The 21,173-nt window shown below is 46.3% G+C and overlaps 1 protein-coding gene across 3 annotated transcripts in view; it reads right to left on the reverse strand.

Annotated features, from left to right (window-relative positions):
• LARS2 (leucyl-tRNA synthetase 2, mitochondrial) overlaps positions 1-21,173 on the reverse strand; it is a 235,356-nt gene that overhangs the window by 30,726 nt on the left and 183,457 nt on the right. For all 3 annotated transcript variants that reach the window (XM_039228048.1, XM_039228051.1, XM_039228050.1), the window contains 4 exons: positions 20,304-20,419; positions 14,248-14,531; positions 10,542-10,640; positions 7,793-7,930 (listed from right to left, as the gene is read on the reverse strand). In XM_039228048.1, the coding sequence (XP_039083979.1) occupies positions 7,793-7,930; positions 10,542-10,640; positions 14,248-14,531; positions 20,304-20,419 (637 nt within the window). The remainder of the gene's footprint in view (positions 1-7,792; positions 7,931-10,541; positions 10,641-14,247; positions 14,532-20,303; positions 20,420-21,173) is intronic.

A 21,173-nucleotide genomic window follows, 5' to 3' on the forward strand; every position in this document is an offset into this window, starting at 1 on the left:
GAAATAAGTCAGGCAGAGAAGGACAAATATCATATGTGTGCACGTATAGGAGGACTAGGAGGAACTTAACAGAGGACCAATCGGGAGAAGAAGGGGGGAAATGGTGGGGGAAAGGGAGAGAGGCAAACCATGAGAGACTCTTGAATGCTGACAAAAACTGAGGACTGATGGATGTGGGGGGGAGGGGGGGATGGGCATGGAGGAGGGCACTTGTGGGGATGAGCACTGGGTGTTATGTGGAAACTAATTTGACAATAAACTATTTGTAAAAAAAAAAAAAAAAAAAAAGAATCACATAATTAGCCGGTGTCTGAGTATTAAGCCATAGCTCATTCCTAAAATATTAGCATTTCTAGGGGCGCCTGGGAGGCTTAGTCAGTTAAGCATCTGATTTCGGCTAAGGTGACACATGATCTCCCCCTGCATCAGGCTCCCTATCAGCGTGGAGCCTGCTTCAGATCCTCTGTCCCCCTCTCCCTGCCCCTCCCCTGCCTGTACTCTCTCTCTCTCTCAAAAATAAATAAACATTAAAATAATACTACCATTTCCATTTCTTAGCAACCATCCAGTAGCATGAAAGGAGCCCTTATTAATATGCTGAGTCCCTCTTCCCTTCCTTCCCCCCCAAAGCCTGTTTCTGGTGTGACCAGAGAGACAGGTGAAGCTCGGGGCGCTGGAGCCTGTGGCGCCCTCAGTGGTCAGCAGGCCAGCGTTCTTGGATGACAGCAAACCACAGGGAGAATGTCACTTCGGGACAGGTGGTATCTCCCCAGAGTCGCAGGAAAGAGCAACGACAAAAACGGGCAGGACCCCTGGGGTCCACCGCTGTCCCTCACCAAGGGCTTTGTTCTAGCAGTTCGGGGCTGGGCTGGATGAGTCCTCACCACAGCGTGAGGACTGTCCCAGGAATGTCGGGCCACGACCCATGCCCCCCACCCCCCAAGGATTGAGCTGGGAGGCTCCGTGTACTTCCCTGCTTCTGAATGTAGGCTGTAAACGAGTTTTGTTTTTTTTCCTATTATAAAAGTACGTGGCCAGTGTAAAAAATCTGGAAAAAAAGCAGGAGTACCTTAAAAAGTAATAAAATAATAAGTTCATCTTCCAGAGAAAACTGGTGCGAACACGTTGGCACAATTTTTTCTAGGCTTTTCTCTTATAAATGCATCTATACATTTAAAGACAGAGGTATAGCCAAATTGCATCTAGAATTCTGTATCTTGCTTTTTTTTCAGTTCTAGGTACTTCAGATGCATTTCTCCATGTTATTAAACGTGCTGTGTAATATAATTTTAAAGAGTTGTACAGGGTGGGGGTGTCTTTCACATAGATGGGCTAGACTTTATTCGCTGCTTCTCAGAATGGGGGAGGGTCATTAGGTCATATCCAAACGATTAGCTATTGGAAATAACGTGTATAGTTGGTTGGGTGCATAAGTCTGCATTTCTGATTATTCCCTTGGGCTAGATTTCTAGAAGTGCCATGAGTGTGTCTAAAAGCGTGAACGTTTTTTTCAGGCTCTCACCGTCTACTGTCAAACTGCCTTTCATAAAGCTCGCTCCAAGCTGCTTCCCCGCGGTGCAGGAGACACCGTCACCCACCCCGGCCTCTGTGCTACCCGGGAAATGGTGCCTCATTGCTATTTCGCTGTATTTCTCTGACTACCAGCGAGGGAAGCATTTGACAGTACGCTGCCTCATCATTCGTGTATCTTCTTTTGCAAATCTCCTGGTCGTCAATTCTGGCTTGATCAGTGACCTGGCATTTCTGACGCACAACGGCACATGTGGTGTCCCGTGTGGGGGCAGACCCAGCCCAGAGGCCAGCGTCCGGGAGATGGTAAAGAGGCCCGTGAAGAGCTCAGAGTACAGACCTAAACATGCACGTGTGAACGAGGGCCAGGACTCACTTAGGAATGGGGAAAGAGTATTAGAACCACATAAACCTTTGCGGTAAAGCTGACGAAATGTAACCAGAATTAGAGTGAATTCAGGGCTCAGAGGCGATGGAATTTCTTGCATATGAGGCCCCCAAGAACCAAACAGGTTACTTGTCCACATGCGAAGTAGTGGCCCACATGGACACGGGACAGAGGCCTCAGGCTCCCAGGTTACAGCTACCACATTCATTTATTCATTCATTCATTTGTTTATGTTTAAAGACTGTATTTTGAAAGTAATCTTTACATCCAATATGGGGCTCGAACTCACGACCCTTAGATCAAGAGTCGCATGCTCCACAGGCTGAGCCAGCCAGGCGCTCCTAGAGATAACTGCCTCAGACGGTGGCCAAGAGGCAGAGAAATGCGAACAACAGGGAGTAGTGGTAGCCTCAAATCTCTTCTGGAAGGACAATGCTAACCAAACAGTATCCAAGAGTAATACAGAAATAGACGTAAAGTTTTGATGGAGACACATACCAGCAAAACCAGCTAATAAATAGAGACATAAATACACAGTGGTTCCTCCTAGGCCAGCTGGAAAACGTTGTTTGGAGGCCTTCAAACGCTCTGACTGGAGAGTCCTGAATTACCACAGAAGGTGGGTGACCTCAATTCATCTGTGGCAGATGGGTTTACCCAGACACCGCTGATGAAAAGGATACGCTCAGAGACCGATTTCAGAGGCTGTCCTTGCCCTGATGTGATTTTACAGAAGCGACACTAACAATTGTGCTGAGACACAAAGATAAAAGGAAATTCCTGCACCTTCTTCAAGGTCAGATTTTGAGTACAAAAATAAATCTCTCTTTTTTGGGGAGTGGGAGGGCATGGAAGAGAATCTTACTATCTTATAAAGAATTTTTATTTTATTTTTTTTATTTCTTAAAATTTTTATTTACTTCGAGAGTGAGCACCTGTGTGCAAGCAAGTGGAAGAGGGGCACGGAGACAGGAAAGAAAGTCGGGCGCTTAACAGGATGAAGCCACCCAGGCACCCCTTGTAAAGAATTTTTTTAAATGCGCACAAAATACTGCACAGATACATTTCGCCATACACCAGACAGCTGTCCCTTAAGGCTGATGGTAAAGCAAGTGCCAGGTGTGTCTGGAGGCTCTCCTGAGTTAGAAATTCATTTCAATAGATACAACGTCATACCCCCAACTGTACTTTACAATGACAACAGAATGCTACAAACTTTTCCTGCTCCTTCTTTAATACAGTTTTAAAACCACTGTACAGGAGTCATAAAAATAGCCAGGCCTTGTCTTATATTTTACAATAGTCAGCCATTGACTCATTCATTGGTTCATTCACTGCTCCTACAAATAAATTCAGAAGCTGGAGAAATGGGTCCTGGAGCCAGAAATCATTTATGGTCTTTGTTTCTAGACCTGCACGAGAAGGAAACATTTCTCACAGTGTGTTTTCTCTCTATCCCAAGGAGAACACCTCCTTGTGAAAACATAAACTTCTTCCTTTTCATTTTTTTTAAAGTAGGCTTCATGCCTAACATGGGGCTTGAACTCACGGCCCTGAGATCAAGAGTTGTACGCTCTGCCCAGGGAACCAGCCAGGCATCCCGAAAAGCATAAACGTTTATCTGTTTATATCAAGGGCTTAAACTCAATTTAAATAAATACTTGCTGAGAAGGTACAGTGTCCATGATACTGTCACAGCAACAGGACACAATTCCTATCCTCAGGGGTAATTTTTAGCTGATGAGGTAAGGAACTTTCCACGGAGAAGAAATTCAAGGCAGAACAGGAAAAGTCTCAAGGTACAACATTTCAACTGAGGATTAATGCTTTTAATGTGTTCATTGCCCTTCTGATGTGATCGGTTTACTTTTACACGTGAAGGGCTCTGGGACTAATGGGAAGAAAATTATTTTAAGTATTTAATTTCATTTATAAACGAGATATTATTTCTGTACAGTAGACTCTTAATCTGTGTGCACAGAGAAGGGGAACAGGTCTGGGGCGGTGGAGGGAGGGGACTCTCAATATGCTTCATTTTGTGGAAACAGGACTGTAGTCTGTGTTACTTGATATACTTATTTATTTATTTGTTTTTAATGTTTACTTATTTTTGAGAAACAGAGACAGAGCATGAGCAGGGGAGGGGCAGAGAGAGAGGGAGACACAGAATCTGAAGCAGGCTCCAGGCTCTGAGCTGTCAGCACAGAGCCCGATGGGGGCTCAAACCCACAGAATGATAGATCATGACCTGAGCTGAAGTTGGACGCCTAACTGACTGAGCCACCCAGGCGCCCCTGAGACTTTTAAAGTAATATATTTTTTAATCTATCAAAAATTTAAGAACACATATCCTTTGACTCACTATTCTCATGTCAGGACTTGGACCTGCAGATATAAACTCAAACAGAAGCCAAGAATATGGACAGTCACTTGACTCTCTTCTTCCCTCCCTCCCTTCCTTATTCCTTCCTTCCTTCCTCCCTTTCTTCCCTTCCTCCCTCCCTCCCTTTCTTTCCTCCCCCCTCCCTTCCTTATTTCTTCCTTCCTTCCTCCCTTCCTCTCTTTCTTTCTTTTGTAACAGCAATTAGAAAAATAGGTGACTGATTACATAAATGACGGTAGATCCATATGATGGTATACTATGCATAAATTGCAAAGGATGGGGGCTTCATACATGCTGATGTCCAAAGATCCCTAGGATATATCATTAAATCGAAAAAGCACAAAGCCGTGTCTGTAATATATGTAATGTTTTTAAAAGGAGTCTATCGGCAGAAATATGGAGATAACGCGAAATGTTTTTCTGGAAGAAATCAAAAGAAACTGTTCACAGGCTGAGGGAAAGGGGTGGAGGGTGGCCTACAGGGAGTGAGATTTCAATGTTCACTTTCTGTGCAGTTTAAAAAAATATCTTAATCTTAGACATGCATTTTTTATTTTATTTTCATTTTTAAACATTTATTATTTTATGTTTTTAAGTTGTTAACATGGGTAATCTGGACAAAGAGATCATCAGATTTTCCCCCCTTTTCTTCTCTGTAATTAAAAAATAGTCTAGGGGGTGCCTGGTGGCTCAGTCAGTTAAGGGTCCGGCTCTTGATTTCAGCTTAGGCTGTGATCTCATGGGCTGTGAGTTCGAGCCCTGCGTCTGCCTCCTCAATGAGTGAGTGTGGAGCCAGCTTAGGATTTCCTCTCTCCCTGTCCCTCCCATGCTCTCTCTCTCTGGCCCTCCCATGCACGCATGAGCGTGCTCTCTCTCTCTCAAAACAAATAAATAAACATTTAAAAAAACCAGTGTAACAGATGCCGAATTAAAGACACAAAAACCAAAACACAACAATAATTGAAAAAAAAAATCCCAGGAATTATGCTCCTGGCTGTGTGGCAGACAAGGAAGCCTAAATTACTGTCCTGGTGATAAACAAGTGAAAAGCCAGACAAACTATAAAAAACAATTGTTTTAAAGGTGTCACTGAACTGGTAAATTAAGAAATGAGGCTGAAACAACATTTAAATAAGAGCTAATGGATGGACCTTTATTAAAGAGCATGAAAGATATTCTAAAATGTGTATCTCAGATAAAGGGGAAATATTTCAGATGTTAAGGTCAGAGACATAAAAAGGAAGAGGGGGCGCGCCTGGCTGGCTCAGTTGGTTAAGCATCCAACTTCGGCTCAGGTCACGATCTCATGGTCCGTAGGTTCGAGCCCCACGTTGGGCTCTGTGCTGACAGCCCATAGCTGGGAGCCTGTTTCAGATTCTGTGTCTCCCTCTCTCTCTGCCCCTTGCCCACTCATGCTCTGTCTCTCTCTCTTTCTCTCAAAAATAAACATTAAAAAAATTTTTTTTTAAAAGTAAGAGTGAGAAAAGCTATCAGTAAGTATATACCTTCAGTGCAATTCCATTAAACTCCCAAGAGATATTTTTATGGAATGTGACGGGCTGCATCTGAAATTCATATGGAAGGACGAAGACCCATCACAGCCAAGCTATTCCTAAAGAAAAAGAACAAAGTAGGACCACCCTTACCAGGCAGTAAGACTTGTAAAATTAAAATTTTTAAAAAAGCCAATAAATAACTAGCACAGCACAAGGCAAACAGACCAACGGACAGAATAAAGATCCTATGAACAGGCCCTGTGGACATGCATGGAAACGTGACATTGATGGAGGGGCAACTAAAGATCAACAAGGAGATGCAGGGACATGTCCACTGAGGGCACTGAGGCACTAAATGCAACAGCCATAAAGGGAAAATTATTAAAATTTACGGCATTAAGTTCAGAGTTTCTGCTTGTCAAAAGAACCCATAAAAATCAGAGAAACAGAACTGGGAAAAAAAATACTTGCAATACATGTAGCTGGAAATGGATTAGCATCCAGAATATTTTCAAAGTTCCTACAATCAATAGAAGACAACCCAGAAATGCATGAAGGACGCAGACAGGGAGCGACTGGAAGAGCACACACATCGGCCCCCTAACCACATTGATAACATGTTAAGCTTAAGTGAGCAGTGTCTCTCAGTTTCGTCCGTACCCTACACACTGACCCATTACATGGCCAACGCGGACAGGATGGAGACGTGCGGCCGGCGGGGGGTGGGGGTGGGGGGCCTCACCTCTGTTGGCGCGAGCACACGTCACGGAGGCAGTCGGAAAACAAGCCGGGTGCTCTGCAGTGAGGGTGGACACGTGTACACCCTGCAGGGCAGGAGTCCCACTCTTAGGTACACACCCCACACACATGCCGGCACATGAATGTCAGCAAACACGTACCAGAACGCTCGCAGTGGGGCTCAGCATTGCACAAAAGGCTCCAACAACCACTGGTGGGGCTGCGGACACAGAAACTGCATTCTGCACCAGGAATCCCAGCCACGTGACGGAATACGGCACAACGGGAAACAGGACCACAACATTGCTCTGCACCAGTGTGGACGGGTCCCCAAAAACGCGGAGCAAGCAAAGCAGGAGGGAATACATGAACTATGGTTTTACGTACATAAAGCTCATCCACAAGAAAACCAAACAATACACACTGTTTCAAAACTATGTACAGAGGTGATATATTTGTGAAGAGAAGAAAAGGAATGATGCAAGTGGCAGGATAGGGGTTGGCTGGGGGAAGGGCAGGGCAGGGAGATGGTAAGACTGGGTAGGGGACCCTGGGTGCTCTAAGGGACTGGGGTACTCTATTTCTCAAATTGAGAAGGGGTACAGGCATGTTCACTTCATTCTTCGAATTGTATAAGACGTTATACAATATACATACATATACTGAATGTACATACAATATCACACACACACACACACACACACATATATATGATGTATTTCATGGGGGAGAAAAGCACACACACACTTTGCTGACCAAATGGGGAATAGGTCGTAGGCCAACAGGAAGAAAATTTATCAACAGATTTATGATGTGATTCCCTAGCTTTAATCCATGATCTACTTTTACCAGAGTGATCTATCAAGGCAGGATTCAGTCCGGCTTAGAAAAAGAGCTTACACAGACTGTGGCCAGATGATAAACACCACCTCCAACGAGACGCTGTGAAAAGCCACACACCATTATGAACCGCTTCTCTCTGCCTCACAAGTAAAAGCCTCGGTTACTTAACTCCGCTAAACACAAAGGAGCTGAGGGCAAGATTCTGTGCGAGTGTGCAACATCACACGCTAGAAGTGAGACGAAGCAACAGAAATGGCGCTTCAAGTGGCTGAGGCTGAGGGTGACCTCTGAGGCATACTTGAAACCCAGGAGTCATCCGCCACATAGATTTACCTTGCTCCGCAAGAACTGCGACCTGTGTGGAGCTGTCGTTCATGGAACCAAATTCTTTTGCAAAGAGGGACAAGTGCTCACCTGTGCCTGACCATTTTTTGATCGTGGCAAAAATGGCTGAAGAATCTTGCATAGAACAAGTGCATGACAGCGTGTTCCTTCCCTCCAATGTACAGGTCCACGGGCATCCAGTAATCTGCCAGCGCGGTGCTGAAAGGGCTGTGAGAAAGAGAAATGGTCGTTTTTTAAAAACCCACTTTGCCATGATTAAATAAATCAGACAGAGCCATTGTAGTCTGCATGTGCCCCAAAACAGATTATGTCAGAGAAAGACTTACTTTTTATTTTTTAAATATAGTAAGAGAAGAACTTATATACTAAAGGAAAGAAAAGATCAGTGTTAAATTAAGAAATTTATAAAAACTGTTGCAGAAGTTGCTGCTGTCAATTTAACAAATGCCGATTTTCATATAAAATGAAGACAAGAGGAAAACATGGAGGCAAAAGAAGGTATTTCAGTGGAAAAGGTATTTCAGTGGAAAAGGTATTTCTGTAAAATGCATATTTGAACACGTGGATTTATATTTTAATTTTTATTCCAATAAGGCAAATGAGATTTGTGAGTTCTTACCAGCAGGGGGCAATATGGCATTTACAAAGGAGATGAACAGGTAGACACTACATGTACATTTTAAAATAGGAATTCAATCTTATTTTTAAAAGCTGCCTTAAAACACAGATAGCCAGCGAGAGCCTGTATACGGTCTCCTGCATGCAAGGAGCATATTTAGGGTAACTATCACAAAATTGCCCCAACATCTTCCTCTGGCCTCCTCATACTCCCTGGTCCTAATGGGTGCTGGCGAGTAAAGAAAATACCATTCCCCTCTATTTTCTGGCTGGGACCCTGGAGGGGAGGCTGTGAGTATGTAGAGGTATGAGTGTGTGTGTGTGTGTGTGTGTGTGTGTGTGTGTGTGTGTGTAGGCGTGTGTGTTGTGGGAGGGGAGCAGAGCTGGCTGAGGACTCATTTATTTATCTTTGAGAGAAAGAGCTGGAGCGGGGGTGGGGCAGAGAGAGAGACAGAGAGACAAGAGAGACAGAATCAGAAGCAAGCTCTGAGACACAGAATCGACACAGGGCTCGAACCCACAAGCTGTGAGATCATGACCTGAGCCAAAGTCGGGCACTTAACCGGTTGACTGGGCCACCCAGGTGCCCTGGCTGGAGGGCTTTTAATCCCAAGGTAATGTGCTTCCTTGAGCTGATCCAATAAAGTAAACCTCTGCCTTCCGAGAATTTGTACTTTTGTACTCCGTGGTTTCAAATGTGTGAATTCTCTTCCCTAAACCTCAAAGCAATTCCCCCGCCCCTCGGCCCCCAGCATGGGCTTGGCTCAGACTGCAAGCCAGAGCCTGCAGCTCAGCAGGTAAACCTGGCCAACCGCCCGCATTTGCATCTTACTGCAGCCTGGCTTTCTCCAGTCACCATGTCAGAATTCTGGTAAAACTCAAAACAATTTTCATTCTTTGTGAATATTGGTTCCTCAGAAAAATCCAGCTGTCAATCTGCGCGCCAGAAGAGAAAGGGAGGTCAAGGGTGGGACTCCTCCTGAGCATGAGTGTGGGGTTGAAGGGAGCTCTTTCCCCATGGTTTACCCCAGAAGCCACGTAGTAAGCACTCAAGCCAGTGCTAAAACTAGCAGCTGCATTTTATGAGGCAAATGACATGCTAAAGGATATTCCCAGATTGGGGGCTGTGAAGGCCTCAGATGCATGTTTCGCCAGTCAAGGGTCTGGCATTGATGTAGAGCCTCCATCATCTGTAAGAAGGTTTTCCTTTGAAGCATTCTGAGAGATGGCCCTGGCATTCTTTTTTTTTTTTTTTTTTAATGTTTGTTTATTTTTGAGAGAGATGAACAGACAGCATGAGCAGGGGAGGCACAAAGAGAAAGGGAGACACAGAATCCAAAGCAGGCTCCAGGCTCCGAGCTGTCAGCACAGAGCCCAATGTGGGGCTCGAACACCCATTGCACTGGAAATGTATTCTTTTACGAACACTGAAGGAAAAGAGGGGCGTTCTGATATGCAGACTATGGGGTTTGAGAGCAAAGGTTCTCCTGTGGACAAGAGCAGCCTGGGAGGCCTCTGAAGCATGGTGGTTGCCATTTCCCCTGCTCCGCGATAGCCTTCTTTTGCACATTCTCTGTACTCTCTCTCCCTACATCTCACCTCAGAGAAAGTACATTTGTTCCAATCAAGACTACTTTTTGCCTCACATGGGCATAGGCATCATCCTGGGAAGGCTATAACCTCTGTAGTACTCAGCCAATGAGGGACCAGGGGAGGGGCTTGCATGCTAGGAGATAAATTGTCTGCTGTTACTGCCCCGACTGTGCCTGTCCATCAGACACCCACTCTTGCAAGAACACTGAATGCTGATTAAAGCCTCGTTCCACGGTGCTCCAAGTCTCTGTGACCCTCCTTTGATTGGGTCAGCGGGCTTATTTCTCACTAACAGACTTGGGACTTTCTACTGGATAACCTTTGCTCAGGGCTTCTTGGTGGTGGCCTGGCTAAGACTTTCTCAGAGCTACACTGTGGTCTGAGACTCTTCCAACCCAACCTTCCTCCCTTCCTCTCACTCCCTTATCGGGCATGGGGCCTGCACGGTGGTCCATAAGGGCTCTCCCCACCAGCTCCTGCTCCCCTTTCCCCCCAACCTTTCAGGTGCTGCCCCCAGTAAATCTCTTGCACATATAATTCCATCTTGGGGTCTGCTTCTTGGAAGACCCAAACTGACACATGCTCAAAGGATTTAGGAAGGCTTTACCTGTGAGCATTCTGCGGGTCAGTATATCTGAAGTAGTACCAAGCAGAATCAACAAAGGTATCCATTGTGTCCGTCTCTCTCTTGGCGGCTCCCTTGCACCTAAAAAATAAAGGAAGTTCATCAGTTGGTTTCTTTTTAAATTTTAATGCAGTTTTTCCACCGGCTTTTGAGAACGCTATGATAAGTTAGTATCAATTTAGAATGTCACAAGAACAATGCCTCATCATGGATCGGTAATTCAGAGAATACTCTCCTTTTGTATTGTTCGGTACATGATGTTTTAAAGAAATTTACAAATAAAAATTTAAAATTTTTTTTTTTTTTTATGTTTTTATTTATTTCTAGTAGAGAGAGAGAGACAGCGTGAGCAGGGGAGGGTCAGCGAGAGAGGGAGTCACAGACTGAAACAGGCTCCAGGCTCTGAGCTGGCAGTCAGCACAGAGCCCGATGCGGGGCTCGAACCCACGAACCGCGAGATCATGACCTAAGCGAAAGTCGGACGCCTAACCGACCAAGCCACCCAGGCGCCCCTACAAATAAAAATTTAAATCTTCACCAAGTAAAAGTCTTATTCTCCACTTGTCTGAATTTTACCTGGTAGAAAATCTAGCAACCTAAGAGGATAAACCAGGAGTGTCTCTTTTGCACGTTAAGTTCTATTTTTGGCATGTCCATATTGCCTTCAGCCAATGCCTAGTTTATCATACTTATGAAGAAAATCGATTTATGAAGAGAAGGTGAAAACCAAATGTAGATGTGCTGAAGAAATAACTTGGGTCTTCTCTATCTCTACCAGGGCAAGGGGCAGAAAGCGAATCCTTGGAAGAGAGGTCACCTTGGAGGCCCAAAGGCAGTGGCGTGCTGGAGCCACCCTTCACACCAGCTTGTGAGAATCAACTGTTCACACCTCTTCCCGACTCGGTGACAAGTAACGTCAAGACAGTAGCCTAAACCCAGCCCTTGGTGGAAGTAAGTACACTACAGAAATTGGCAAACACCACAAATCAGAAGCTCCCTTCCAACACGCCCCTGCCAAAGGATGGGATACAGAAGGGTGAAGACTGCCCTACTGTTCAAGAAAGCAAATGAAGTGAGATCCTTGGTGTGTGACAGGCTGAAAAGACAAAGCGATCCTCGGGATGGGGATGCCTGGGGAGGATTAAGGCTCCACAAAGGCCCAATGCCTGAACCAGTTCTGAAACCCATGCCCAGTGTGATGGGCCCACGGGACCATACAAGCCAGGTGCAAAAGACCGGCAACTTGCAGGAACCCAAGAGAGGGTGTCCTTAGTCAAGCCTAGCGTAGGAGGGTCTCAGCCCCTGCCCCCGCCGACTCCTCCAGGCCTGGGTCAGCAGTGGGTGGGTCACGCCAGTTATCACGAGCTGCAAACAGGGGCCCTTTGTGGAGAACACAGTTCTGACTCCAGGCTCTGCCTTTTGAGGATGGATGTAGGACCAGCCACCCTTTGAAATGCTGCCCTTTTGGCAGTCAGAGTCCTTGGGGGCTCTTGGAGATTTTCAGGAGGGACATGAGGAGCCCTAAGAGCATCTGATGAATCTTTTGCTAATTTCACATGCAAGGGAATAAGTCTGCTTTTAATTTAAAAATAAAAGAAGGCTTGACTTTAGATCTTGCATCTGTGAAGCAGTTCAGACTGGCTTTACAAATTGTACTGAAGGAGACAGCCGCCACCCCCTTCCCGCCAAGCTTCTGCTTATTAAATAGAAGTGGCTGAGCAGAGAGACAGGAGCCCCAGATCTGGAGGGGCTCTGGGACTCACAGGGGCCTCCCTCTGGGGACAGCGGTGGGCCCTGGGGGCGGATGTTTAGGGGAGAGACCCCTGAGGGAACCCTGTTTCCTACTGCCCGGGCTACTGTGAGACACTGAGCTCAACAGCACATCTCAAAACTAAAGCCAGGCCTTTTTAGTTGGAAAGCAACCAACCAGAACATAGACACTATGTGGGGAAATAATTACAAGACAAAAGTTCCTTCTTCTCCCACACTGTTAGTACAGGTGTATAAGTCAGGAAGAAAATGCAGGGCTCAAGTGATCAAAGGAGTCGTGACTGGCTACAACCTGCCAGGATGACTTTCTTTTTAGCGGTCATGGGGGACTGGAGGACACCAACATATTTTATTACCAACACCAAAAGCTGATTATGCAGCACAGGCTACTTGCTAAGTGGGAGGGACAGGTGATGGTGACAGTGCCAATGATATTACCATTATGAGCTCCAGCGGTACTAACGGGGTAGCAGGCAATGAGCCAAACGCTTCCCAGACATTCTCTCACTTAATCCCAGGAAGCGTGGGGATTACAAGGCAGATACCACTCATGTCCCAATTCTGCAGATGAGTAACTGAAGTCCAGAGGGGTTAAGCAATCTGCCCAAGAGTAAGGACTCCACACCTGTGGTCCTTACCACTGTGCCTCCCTGATCGGACATGCTGATTCCGTGACTGTCAGCCCTGGATGCTCATTAGAACCGTCCAGGGAGCCCTGACCAATACTGAGGCCTGGGCTCTGCCCTCCCGGAATCCACAGCCAGGGTAGGAAACCTTCTCCCCACCCGCAGGGCCCTGGGCTGCCGCAGCTGGTGCGAAGGCCACCAATGTCTCTGGCAGAGAAGCCCTTCTGTCCCTGCTTATCAATACAGAGGGTGTGCTAGCTTCTCCTGGAGCCCACGTTTTTCCCCCAGAAAGACCCAGAGCTCCCTATGTTCCTGCCCACAAGCCTTATCCTAAAACCACTTGAGGGAGGACCTGAGAGGACAGGGGTAACACTTCCATGTACCAGCTGGTAGGGTCATTGTGCAGGATTACTTGTGTTAATTCAGTCTCCTGAGCAGCCCTTCAAGGGTGGTTAGTTTCTGATAAGAAAATCAAAGCTCAGAGAGGTTCAGTACTTTCCCCAGGCCATAGAGCTAGTCAGCCAGCAGGGCCAGGACTTGAATCCATTACCGTCTAACTCCCCAGCTTGGGCCTTGCAATTGCACTATGGTTCCCTAATTCCTAACCTGGTACCTAGCTCTGGACTGGCAGAAGACTAAATTATTTTAACATCCTCATCATGATCGATAAGGCAGAAAAAAATGGCTTCTCCATAAAGTAGGAAGATGCAGAGCCAGGACTGGTCACTTACGTGGTTTAATCAGCTGGTCTGGTATCACGAAAAGCACATATGAGATAGGCCAGCGAACTAACAATAAAACAATCCTACTTCCAAAATAAGGAGGTGTTTCAGTATATTAAAGAGCAAAACCCCTGAGTGTACACACTCTCGTGGCTACCACTCTGCTGCTTATGGGAAAATTTTCACCGTCATCAAGCCACTAGGTGGGAAAACCAAGGCAGAGAAGAGAAACCATCGTCTCTCATCTCCAAGACGCCCTCTGGAATATGGAATGGACGGCAGTGGCAGTAGTTACACACAGCTACGCGTGAACACGTGCGGCTTTCCATCCACTGGGTCAGGTGTTTCTGGGAGAGATGTGAACGGACACGGCTACGTCTGCTGGCTCGAAGAGGAGAGGAGAGGGTGCTCATCCCAGCGGCTAGGCCTCAGGTCCCAGCCCCTTCTCTCAAACGTCTTGAAAGACCGAGCATCTTCTTTCCAGTCCGGTGGAAGCGCCAGAAAAAGGGAGCAGAGGGTGTGAAACTCCTGCTGGGCTCACGCCCGGCGCCAGGGCTGGGGGCTCCTTACCTCGGGCAGGCGCAGTTCACCCAGTCCGAAGCCGCGGCCAGTGGGGAGCCTCCCTTGCCGGTAAAAGACGTGATGTGGGGCAAGGTCACGGGCAAATCCTGCAGCGGCACTGGCACGGGGCCACAGGCCGGGCAGTGGACCACGGGGATGGGCGTGCCCCAGTACCGCTGTCGCGAAATCAGCCAGTCCTTCAGTTTGTTACTTGTCACCTCTCCGCCGACTCCCTTCCTCCGGGCTTTCTGAGTCAAGGCTACAAACGCATCCTGCCGGTTCATGCCTGTGAACTGCAAGGGGAAAGAGAGAAATCCTATTCTTCCCTCCACGAGGACAAGATGTCACCACCGCCCCCATGTCACCAGACTGCTATTTTTGTGTGTGGTCTGTGCGGGGCTGTGTTGTGTCTTCCTGACCCCCAGGTGCCTTTACCTTTGTGGCCCTTTCCTCCTTAGGATAATATTAAAAATTGTATTTTATGGGGCACCTGGGTGGCGCATTCGGTTAGGCATCTGACTCTTGATCTTGGCTCACGTCAGGATCTCACAGTTTGTGAGTTCAAGCTGGGCTCTGCACTGACTGCATGGTGCGTGCTTGGGATTTTGTCTCTTTTTCTCTCTGCCCTTCCCCTGCTCATGCTCTCTCTCTCAAAATAAATAAATAAACTTGAAAAAAATTTTAGGACTGTGTTGAATGAAAACAAATAAAAATTTTGAAATCATAAAAGTTAACTTTTTTCCCCCTCTGATTTTAAAAGAAATTAAAACCTTTCTGGGGACCCTAAAAGTACTGGTAGGCCCAGGCCCTGTGTCCACTGTGCCTATTGGGGACACTGGCTCTGGTTCTGCGGCTCTCCTCATCACCTGAGCCGTGAAATACTACAGAGATCATCAAATACCAGCTTTGAGTGGCCAGCAAAGAACTGCATGACACACATTTCTAACAACTAGTCCGCTGTTGGGGAAAACATAATCCAGCAGAGAAAAGGTTCAATACCCTAAAGCCGAAGTAATTCAGGCAAAGCAGGGGAATGAATTGGAGCCATAGTGGGAAGGACCATAACTGCTCCTTCTCTGTTTAAATGCTCCCATTTTATAGAGAGCATAGTGAAACACTACAAGTAGAAAAGAGAGGGGGCCCCAGGTAGCTCAGTCAGTTAAGCGTCCGACTTGGGCTCAGGTCACGATCTTGGGGTTCGTGGGTTTGAGCCCCACGTCAGGCTCTGTGCTGACAGCTCAGAGCCTGGAGCCTGCTTTGGATTCTGTGTTTCCCTCTCTCTGCCCCTCCCCTGCTTGCGTTATGTCTCTCAAAAATAAACATTAAAAAAAATTTTTTAGGGGCGCCTGGGTGGCTTAGTCGGTTAAGCGTCCAACTTTCACTTAGGTCATGATCTCACGGTTCATGGGTTCGAGCCCTGCGTCGGGCTCTGTGCTGACTGCCAGCTCAGAGCCTGGAGCCTGTTTCAGAGTCTGTGACTCCCTCTCTCTCTGACCCTCCCCTGCTCACGCTGTCTCTCTCTCTCTCTCTCCTAGAAATTAAAAAAAAAAAAATTTTTTTAAATTAAAATAAATAAATAAATAAATAAATTTTTTAAGTAGAAACTAGAATTTCTCTTTTCATATGATGCCCTTCTCAGAATGAAGTTCATGATAAGAATGGAGCCAGCATAAGTCCTAGCATCAGCCATCAGACAACAAAAGGAAATCAAAGGCATCAGAATTGGCAAAGAGCAAGTCAAACTTTCACTCTTCGCAGATGACATGATACTCTACATAGAAAACCCAACAGACTCCACCAGAAGCCTACTAGAACTGATCCAAGAATTCAGCAAAGTTGCAGGGTACAAAATCAACGTACAGAAATCGGTTGCATTTTTATACACCAACAATGAAGCAACAGAAAGAGAAATCAAGAAACTGATCCCATTCACAATTGCACAAAAAACCATAAAATACCTCGGAATAAACCTAACCAAGGATACAAGAGATCTGTATGATGAAAACTACAGAAAACTTATGAAGGAAATTGAAGAAGACACAAATAAATGGAAAAACATTCCATGCTCATGGATAGGAAGAATAAATATAGTTAAGATGTCATTACTACCTAAAGCACTCTACACATTCAATGCAATTCCAATCAAAATTGCACCAGCATACTTCTCAAAACTAGAACAAACTATCCAAAAATTTGTATGGAACCACAAAAGACCCCGAATAGCCAAAGTAATACTGAAAAATAAAACCAAAACGGGAGGTATCACCATCCCAGACTTCAGCCTCTACTACAAAGCTGTCATCCTCAAGACAGTATGGTATTGGCACAAAAACAGACACATAGACCAATGGAACAGAATTGAGAACTCAGAAGTGGACCCAAAAGTATACAGCCAACTGATCTTTGACAAAGCAGGAAAGAATATCCAATGGAAAAAAGACAGCCTTTTTAACAGATGGTGTTGGGAGAACTGGACAGCAACATGCAGAAGAATGAAACTAGATCATTTTCTCACACCATGCACAAAAATCAACTCAAAATGGATAAAGGACCTGAACGTGAGACAGGAAACTATCAACACCCTAGAGGAGAAAGCAGGAAACAACCTCCTTGACCTCCACCGCAGCAACTTCTTACTTGACACATCCCCAAAAGCAAGGGAATCAAGAGCAAAAATAAACTGTTGGGACCTCATCAAGATTAAAAGCTTCTGCACAGCCAAGGAAACAACCCAGAAAATTAATAGGCAACCAACGGAATGGGAAAAGATAGTTGCAAATGACATATCAGATAAAGGGTTAATATCCAGAATCTATAAGGAACTCACCAAACTACACGCCCGAAAAACAAACAACCCAGTGAAGAAATGGGCAGAAGACATGAACAGACACTTCTCCAAAGAGGACATCCAGATGGCCAACAGACACATGAAACGATGCTCAGCATCCCTCCTCATCAGGGAAATACAAATCAAAACCACACTGAGATACCACCTCACGCCAGTCAGAGTGGCTAAAATGAGCAAATCAGAGAACTCTAGATGCTGGCGAGGATGTGGAGAAACGGGCACCCTCCTACACTGTTGGTGGGAATGTAAACTGGTACAGCCCCTCTGGAAAACAGTGTGGAGGTTCCTCAGGAAACTAACAATAGAACTCCCCTATGACCCAGCAATAGCACTGCTAGGAATTTACCCAAGGGATACAGAAATGCTGAGGCATAGGAGCACATGTACCCCAATGTTCATAGCAGCACTCTCCACAATAGCTAAAACATGGAAAGAGCCTAAGTGTCCATCAACAGATGAATGGATCAAGAAGATGTGGTTTATCTATACCATGGAATACTACATGGCAATGAGAAACAATGAAATCTGGCCATGTGTAGCAACATGGATGGACCTTGAGGGTGTTATGCTGAGCGAAATAAGTCAGGCAGAGAAGGACAAATACCATATGTTTGCACGTATAGGAGGATTAGGAGGAACTTGACGGAGGAACAAGGGGGAGAAGAAGGGGGGAAATGGTAGGGGAAAGGGAGAGAAGCAAACCATGAGAGACTCTTGAATGATGCCAAAAACTGAGGACTGATGGATGTGAGGGGGAGGGGGGATGGGCAAGGAGGAGGGCACTTGTGGGGATGAGCACTGGGTGTTATGTGGAAACTAATTTGACAATAAACTATTAGAAAAAAAAAAAACTACTCAAAAAAAAAAAAAAGAACGGAGCCAGCATAGAATGCCAATGGGGGGCTCGTGGGTACTCTGGAATTGGTTCACTGAAGACAGGCCGCATACCTACTATGTGCCAGGCCTCTGTTAGGCATTGGGGGCACAAAGGTAAATATGCTCTGTCCCTTCCCCACAAGGATTACGGTCATGAGGCGTACAGAAATCAGTCCAGCGGTGTTCATCAAAAGCAGCTCCTTCCTTGGGGTCTGCAGGGTTTCCCGAAGTACACACGGTGTTCCCTACCATGGGAATGCCCACACTCCAGAAGGTGTCTTCCATATTCCACACTCCCGCCATCGTACAATAATGGGGTAAATGATTATAAGCTCTCTTGAAAGTCTACTTTCTCCACGTGTCACTGTCTTTACCTTCCAGAAGCTCATGGATGACAGGTGCCTCTTACCACCTGTTCTCCCTCCACCCACTGGAAAGAATTTATTATCCTAGATATTTAGTCTAGAGCCAGGAGAGGGCTCAGTGGACTGCCTGAAGCTATCTGAAGAAGCCAGCGAGCATAATTAACGTCAGTCCCATACTAAGGGGCAGGTATCTCTCTGGACACTTCAGAAGCCTAGTTCTGACCATGAGTGCCCCCTTTCTTGCCCTGCAGAGAGATATCAAGGGCTCCCCTACAGGCACCTTGGTTTGGTTCTGCTCCGTCTCCAGCTCCAACACAGTCTAAGAGAAGGTTTAAAGTTCCGTATCTTAGAGCATGACTCACGTCTGGGGATACCATTTATGAAGTGAAGACACAAACGTGAAAGTCAGAAAATGTCACCCATATAAGGAAAAAACTTGGCCAGACTCTTATTCTTCTTATGTATCTATCTGTATACATACCTACAAAATATCCCATAGCCAGGTAATCCCAAACCTGAAAATCTTGGACCTCCAGGTCTAATTGAATCAGGATCACCCCAGCTGGGGCCAGCAAGCATCTCCTGGGTGATTCAGAAACACGGCCAGGTAGGCACTCACGAGGTGAAACTGGCAGTTTCCAGAGTCAGCTGCACATGAGAATCACGTGGGGAGCACCGAACACGCCTGATGATCTATCCATGCCTCCCACCCTGTAACCATCAGACCAGAATTTCTGGGGTAGCACTCAAGCCATCAGTGGTTTAAAAAACTTCCCAGGTATTTCCAATGGGCAGCCAAGTTTAAGAAACAGTGCTCTAAACCGGAAGAGTCAAACCTTAATAAGCACACAAATCTCATGCGGGATCTTATTAGACTCAGAGGGCTCTAAGAGTCTCCACCACTAGCAAGTGATGCCTGTGTGGCCAGCCGGTACAAGGACCACACTTTGAGTAGCAAGGTTCTGGGCCAGTGATCCTCAAAATATGGATCCTGCATTAGTAGCAGCAGCAGCATCTGAAACTTGTTAGAAATGCAAATTCTTGGGTTCTACCTGGGACCACTGAATCACAATCTGCCAGGCACCCTGTGTTTGAACAAGGCACTAGTCGTTCTGGGGTGCGCTCAAGTTTTAGAAGCACCATCTCCGCTCTTTCCCACTCGCCCCTCACCCTACCTCTTCCATCATACTCCCTGGCCTGGGGCAACTGCAAGGCTGAGGTCAAATCCTGCCAGACCTACCGCCTGACAAGAGATAACCTGGACCAAATTAATAAACGTGGTTCAGCTTCAGTGTTCATTTCCATAGATAAGCTCAACTTTAGGTAGAAACAAGTCAATAATCTGGGGAGAACAGAGATCTCTGGGAAGAACAGCCAATTTCAGTCACTCTCCCAAGGAATTAGTTTCCCTGGAAGGAGGAGTTTTTTTCCAGCAGGAGATTCCCCCAAATAGAGTGACTACGATAACCATGAGCCTAGGATTGGGCTTAACTTAGAGATGATAAATTTCTAGGTCTTGAAAAAAAAAAAAGAATATTATTTTGTTTTCACAGATTAAGAAACAGGGCTGCAAGACTGTCAGGTATAGGATGAGTGAAATGGTAGGTTGTAATCTGCACCTGAAGGAAAACAGCTCATCAAGTCCATGCCAAGGTCATGATCTAAGGAAAACAGCTCAAGTTCATGCCAAGGTCATGATGCGGGGAAAACAGCTCATCAAGTACATGCCATGGTCATGATCTGAGGAAAACAGCTCAAGTTCATGCCAAGGTCATGATCTGAGGAAAACAGCTCATCAAGTCCATGCCAAGGTCATGATGTGAGGAAAACAGCTCATCAAGTCCATGCCAAGGTCATGATCTGAGGAAAACAGCTCAAGTTCATGCCAAGGTTATGACCTGAGGAAAACAGCTCATCAAGCCTATGCCAAGGTCATGATTGGAGATGCTGTGATGCCCACACCATGGGGAACCCACCTCAGCAGAGCCGCGGAGTCTCTCTGTGCCATCCGGCAAAGTCTCAATGACGTGGGAGTAGGGTAGGCCTAGGGTTTGGGCTAAGCTGGCGTCCTCCGGGCTGGTGCTGGGAATTCCTATTCAGGGGAGAAGAAGCACAGGACACCTTCTTTGCAAATACTCAAGTCACAGAAGTATTGACAGCTCTGACACACTCGGCTTTAGCTCCCTCTTTTGGCTACAGAAGTTATAAAGCCACAGCGCATTCCTCGGGAAAATGGAGCACAGTCTTGGAGAAACCCACCACCCTAATACAGCCAGTTTACTAGGCTGGCTCTTTTTCCTTTAAGTCTTTATCCTGTGCTTCATTTCTTAAAAAAAAAAAAGAGTTGTAATTCTAAAATACACAACTTGGGGTGTTTTGTGTCATTGAGATAGGGAAGCGCAGGCATCTGGAGAAGCTTCTTGTCTGAATTCCCTCGGTGACTGAGGACAGCGGCATTCTCTCGAGATGCAGGGCTACCTCTCCCAGCATTTCCCGGCACTCTGGAAAAATCTACATGGTCCAGAAGTGGAAAGCTGGTGACTGTCTTTCTGCACACTGCGCTTTGTTCCCAAAGGCAATGGTGCATTCATCCCGGGCAGAAATTTATTCTTCAGCCCACATATGCCCTCGAGATGGAGTCGAGCATAAGTAAATGACCAAGGGCCGAGGGCCAAGGCCTGCTGTGTCGGCTTCGGCTACCCATAAACATGAGCCTCGTCACGTGGCCGCCGAGAGAGAAAACTACGGGCAACGCACACGGTGCTTTCAGTCAGCCTTCCACGGGCATCCTCCCTGGGACGCCACCCTACACAGGTGATTTAAGGTTCGGGAGACAGGTCCTAAAG

Source organism: Hyaena hyaena, unplaced genomic scaffold (genome assembly GCF_003009895.1).
Source record: "Hyaena hyaena isolate Hyena2069 unplaced genomic scaffold, ASM300989v1 scaffold_30, whole genome shotgun sequence".
NCBI classification, from domain to species: Eukaryota; Metazoa; Chordata; class Mammalia; order Carnivora; family Hyaenidae; genus Hyaena; species Hyaena hyaena.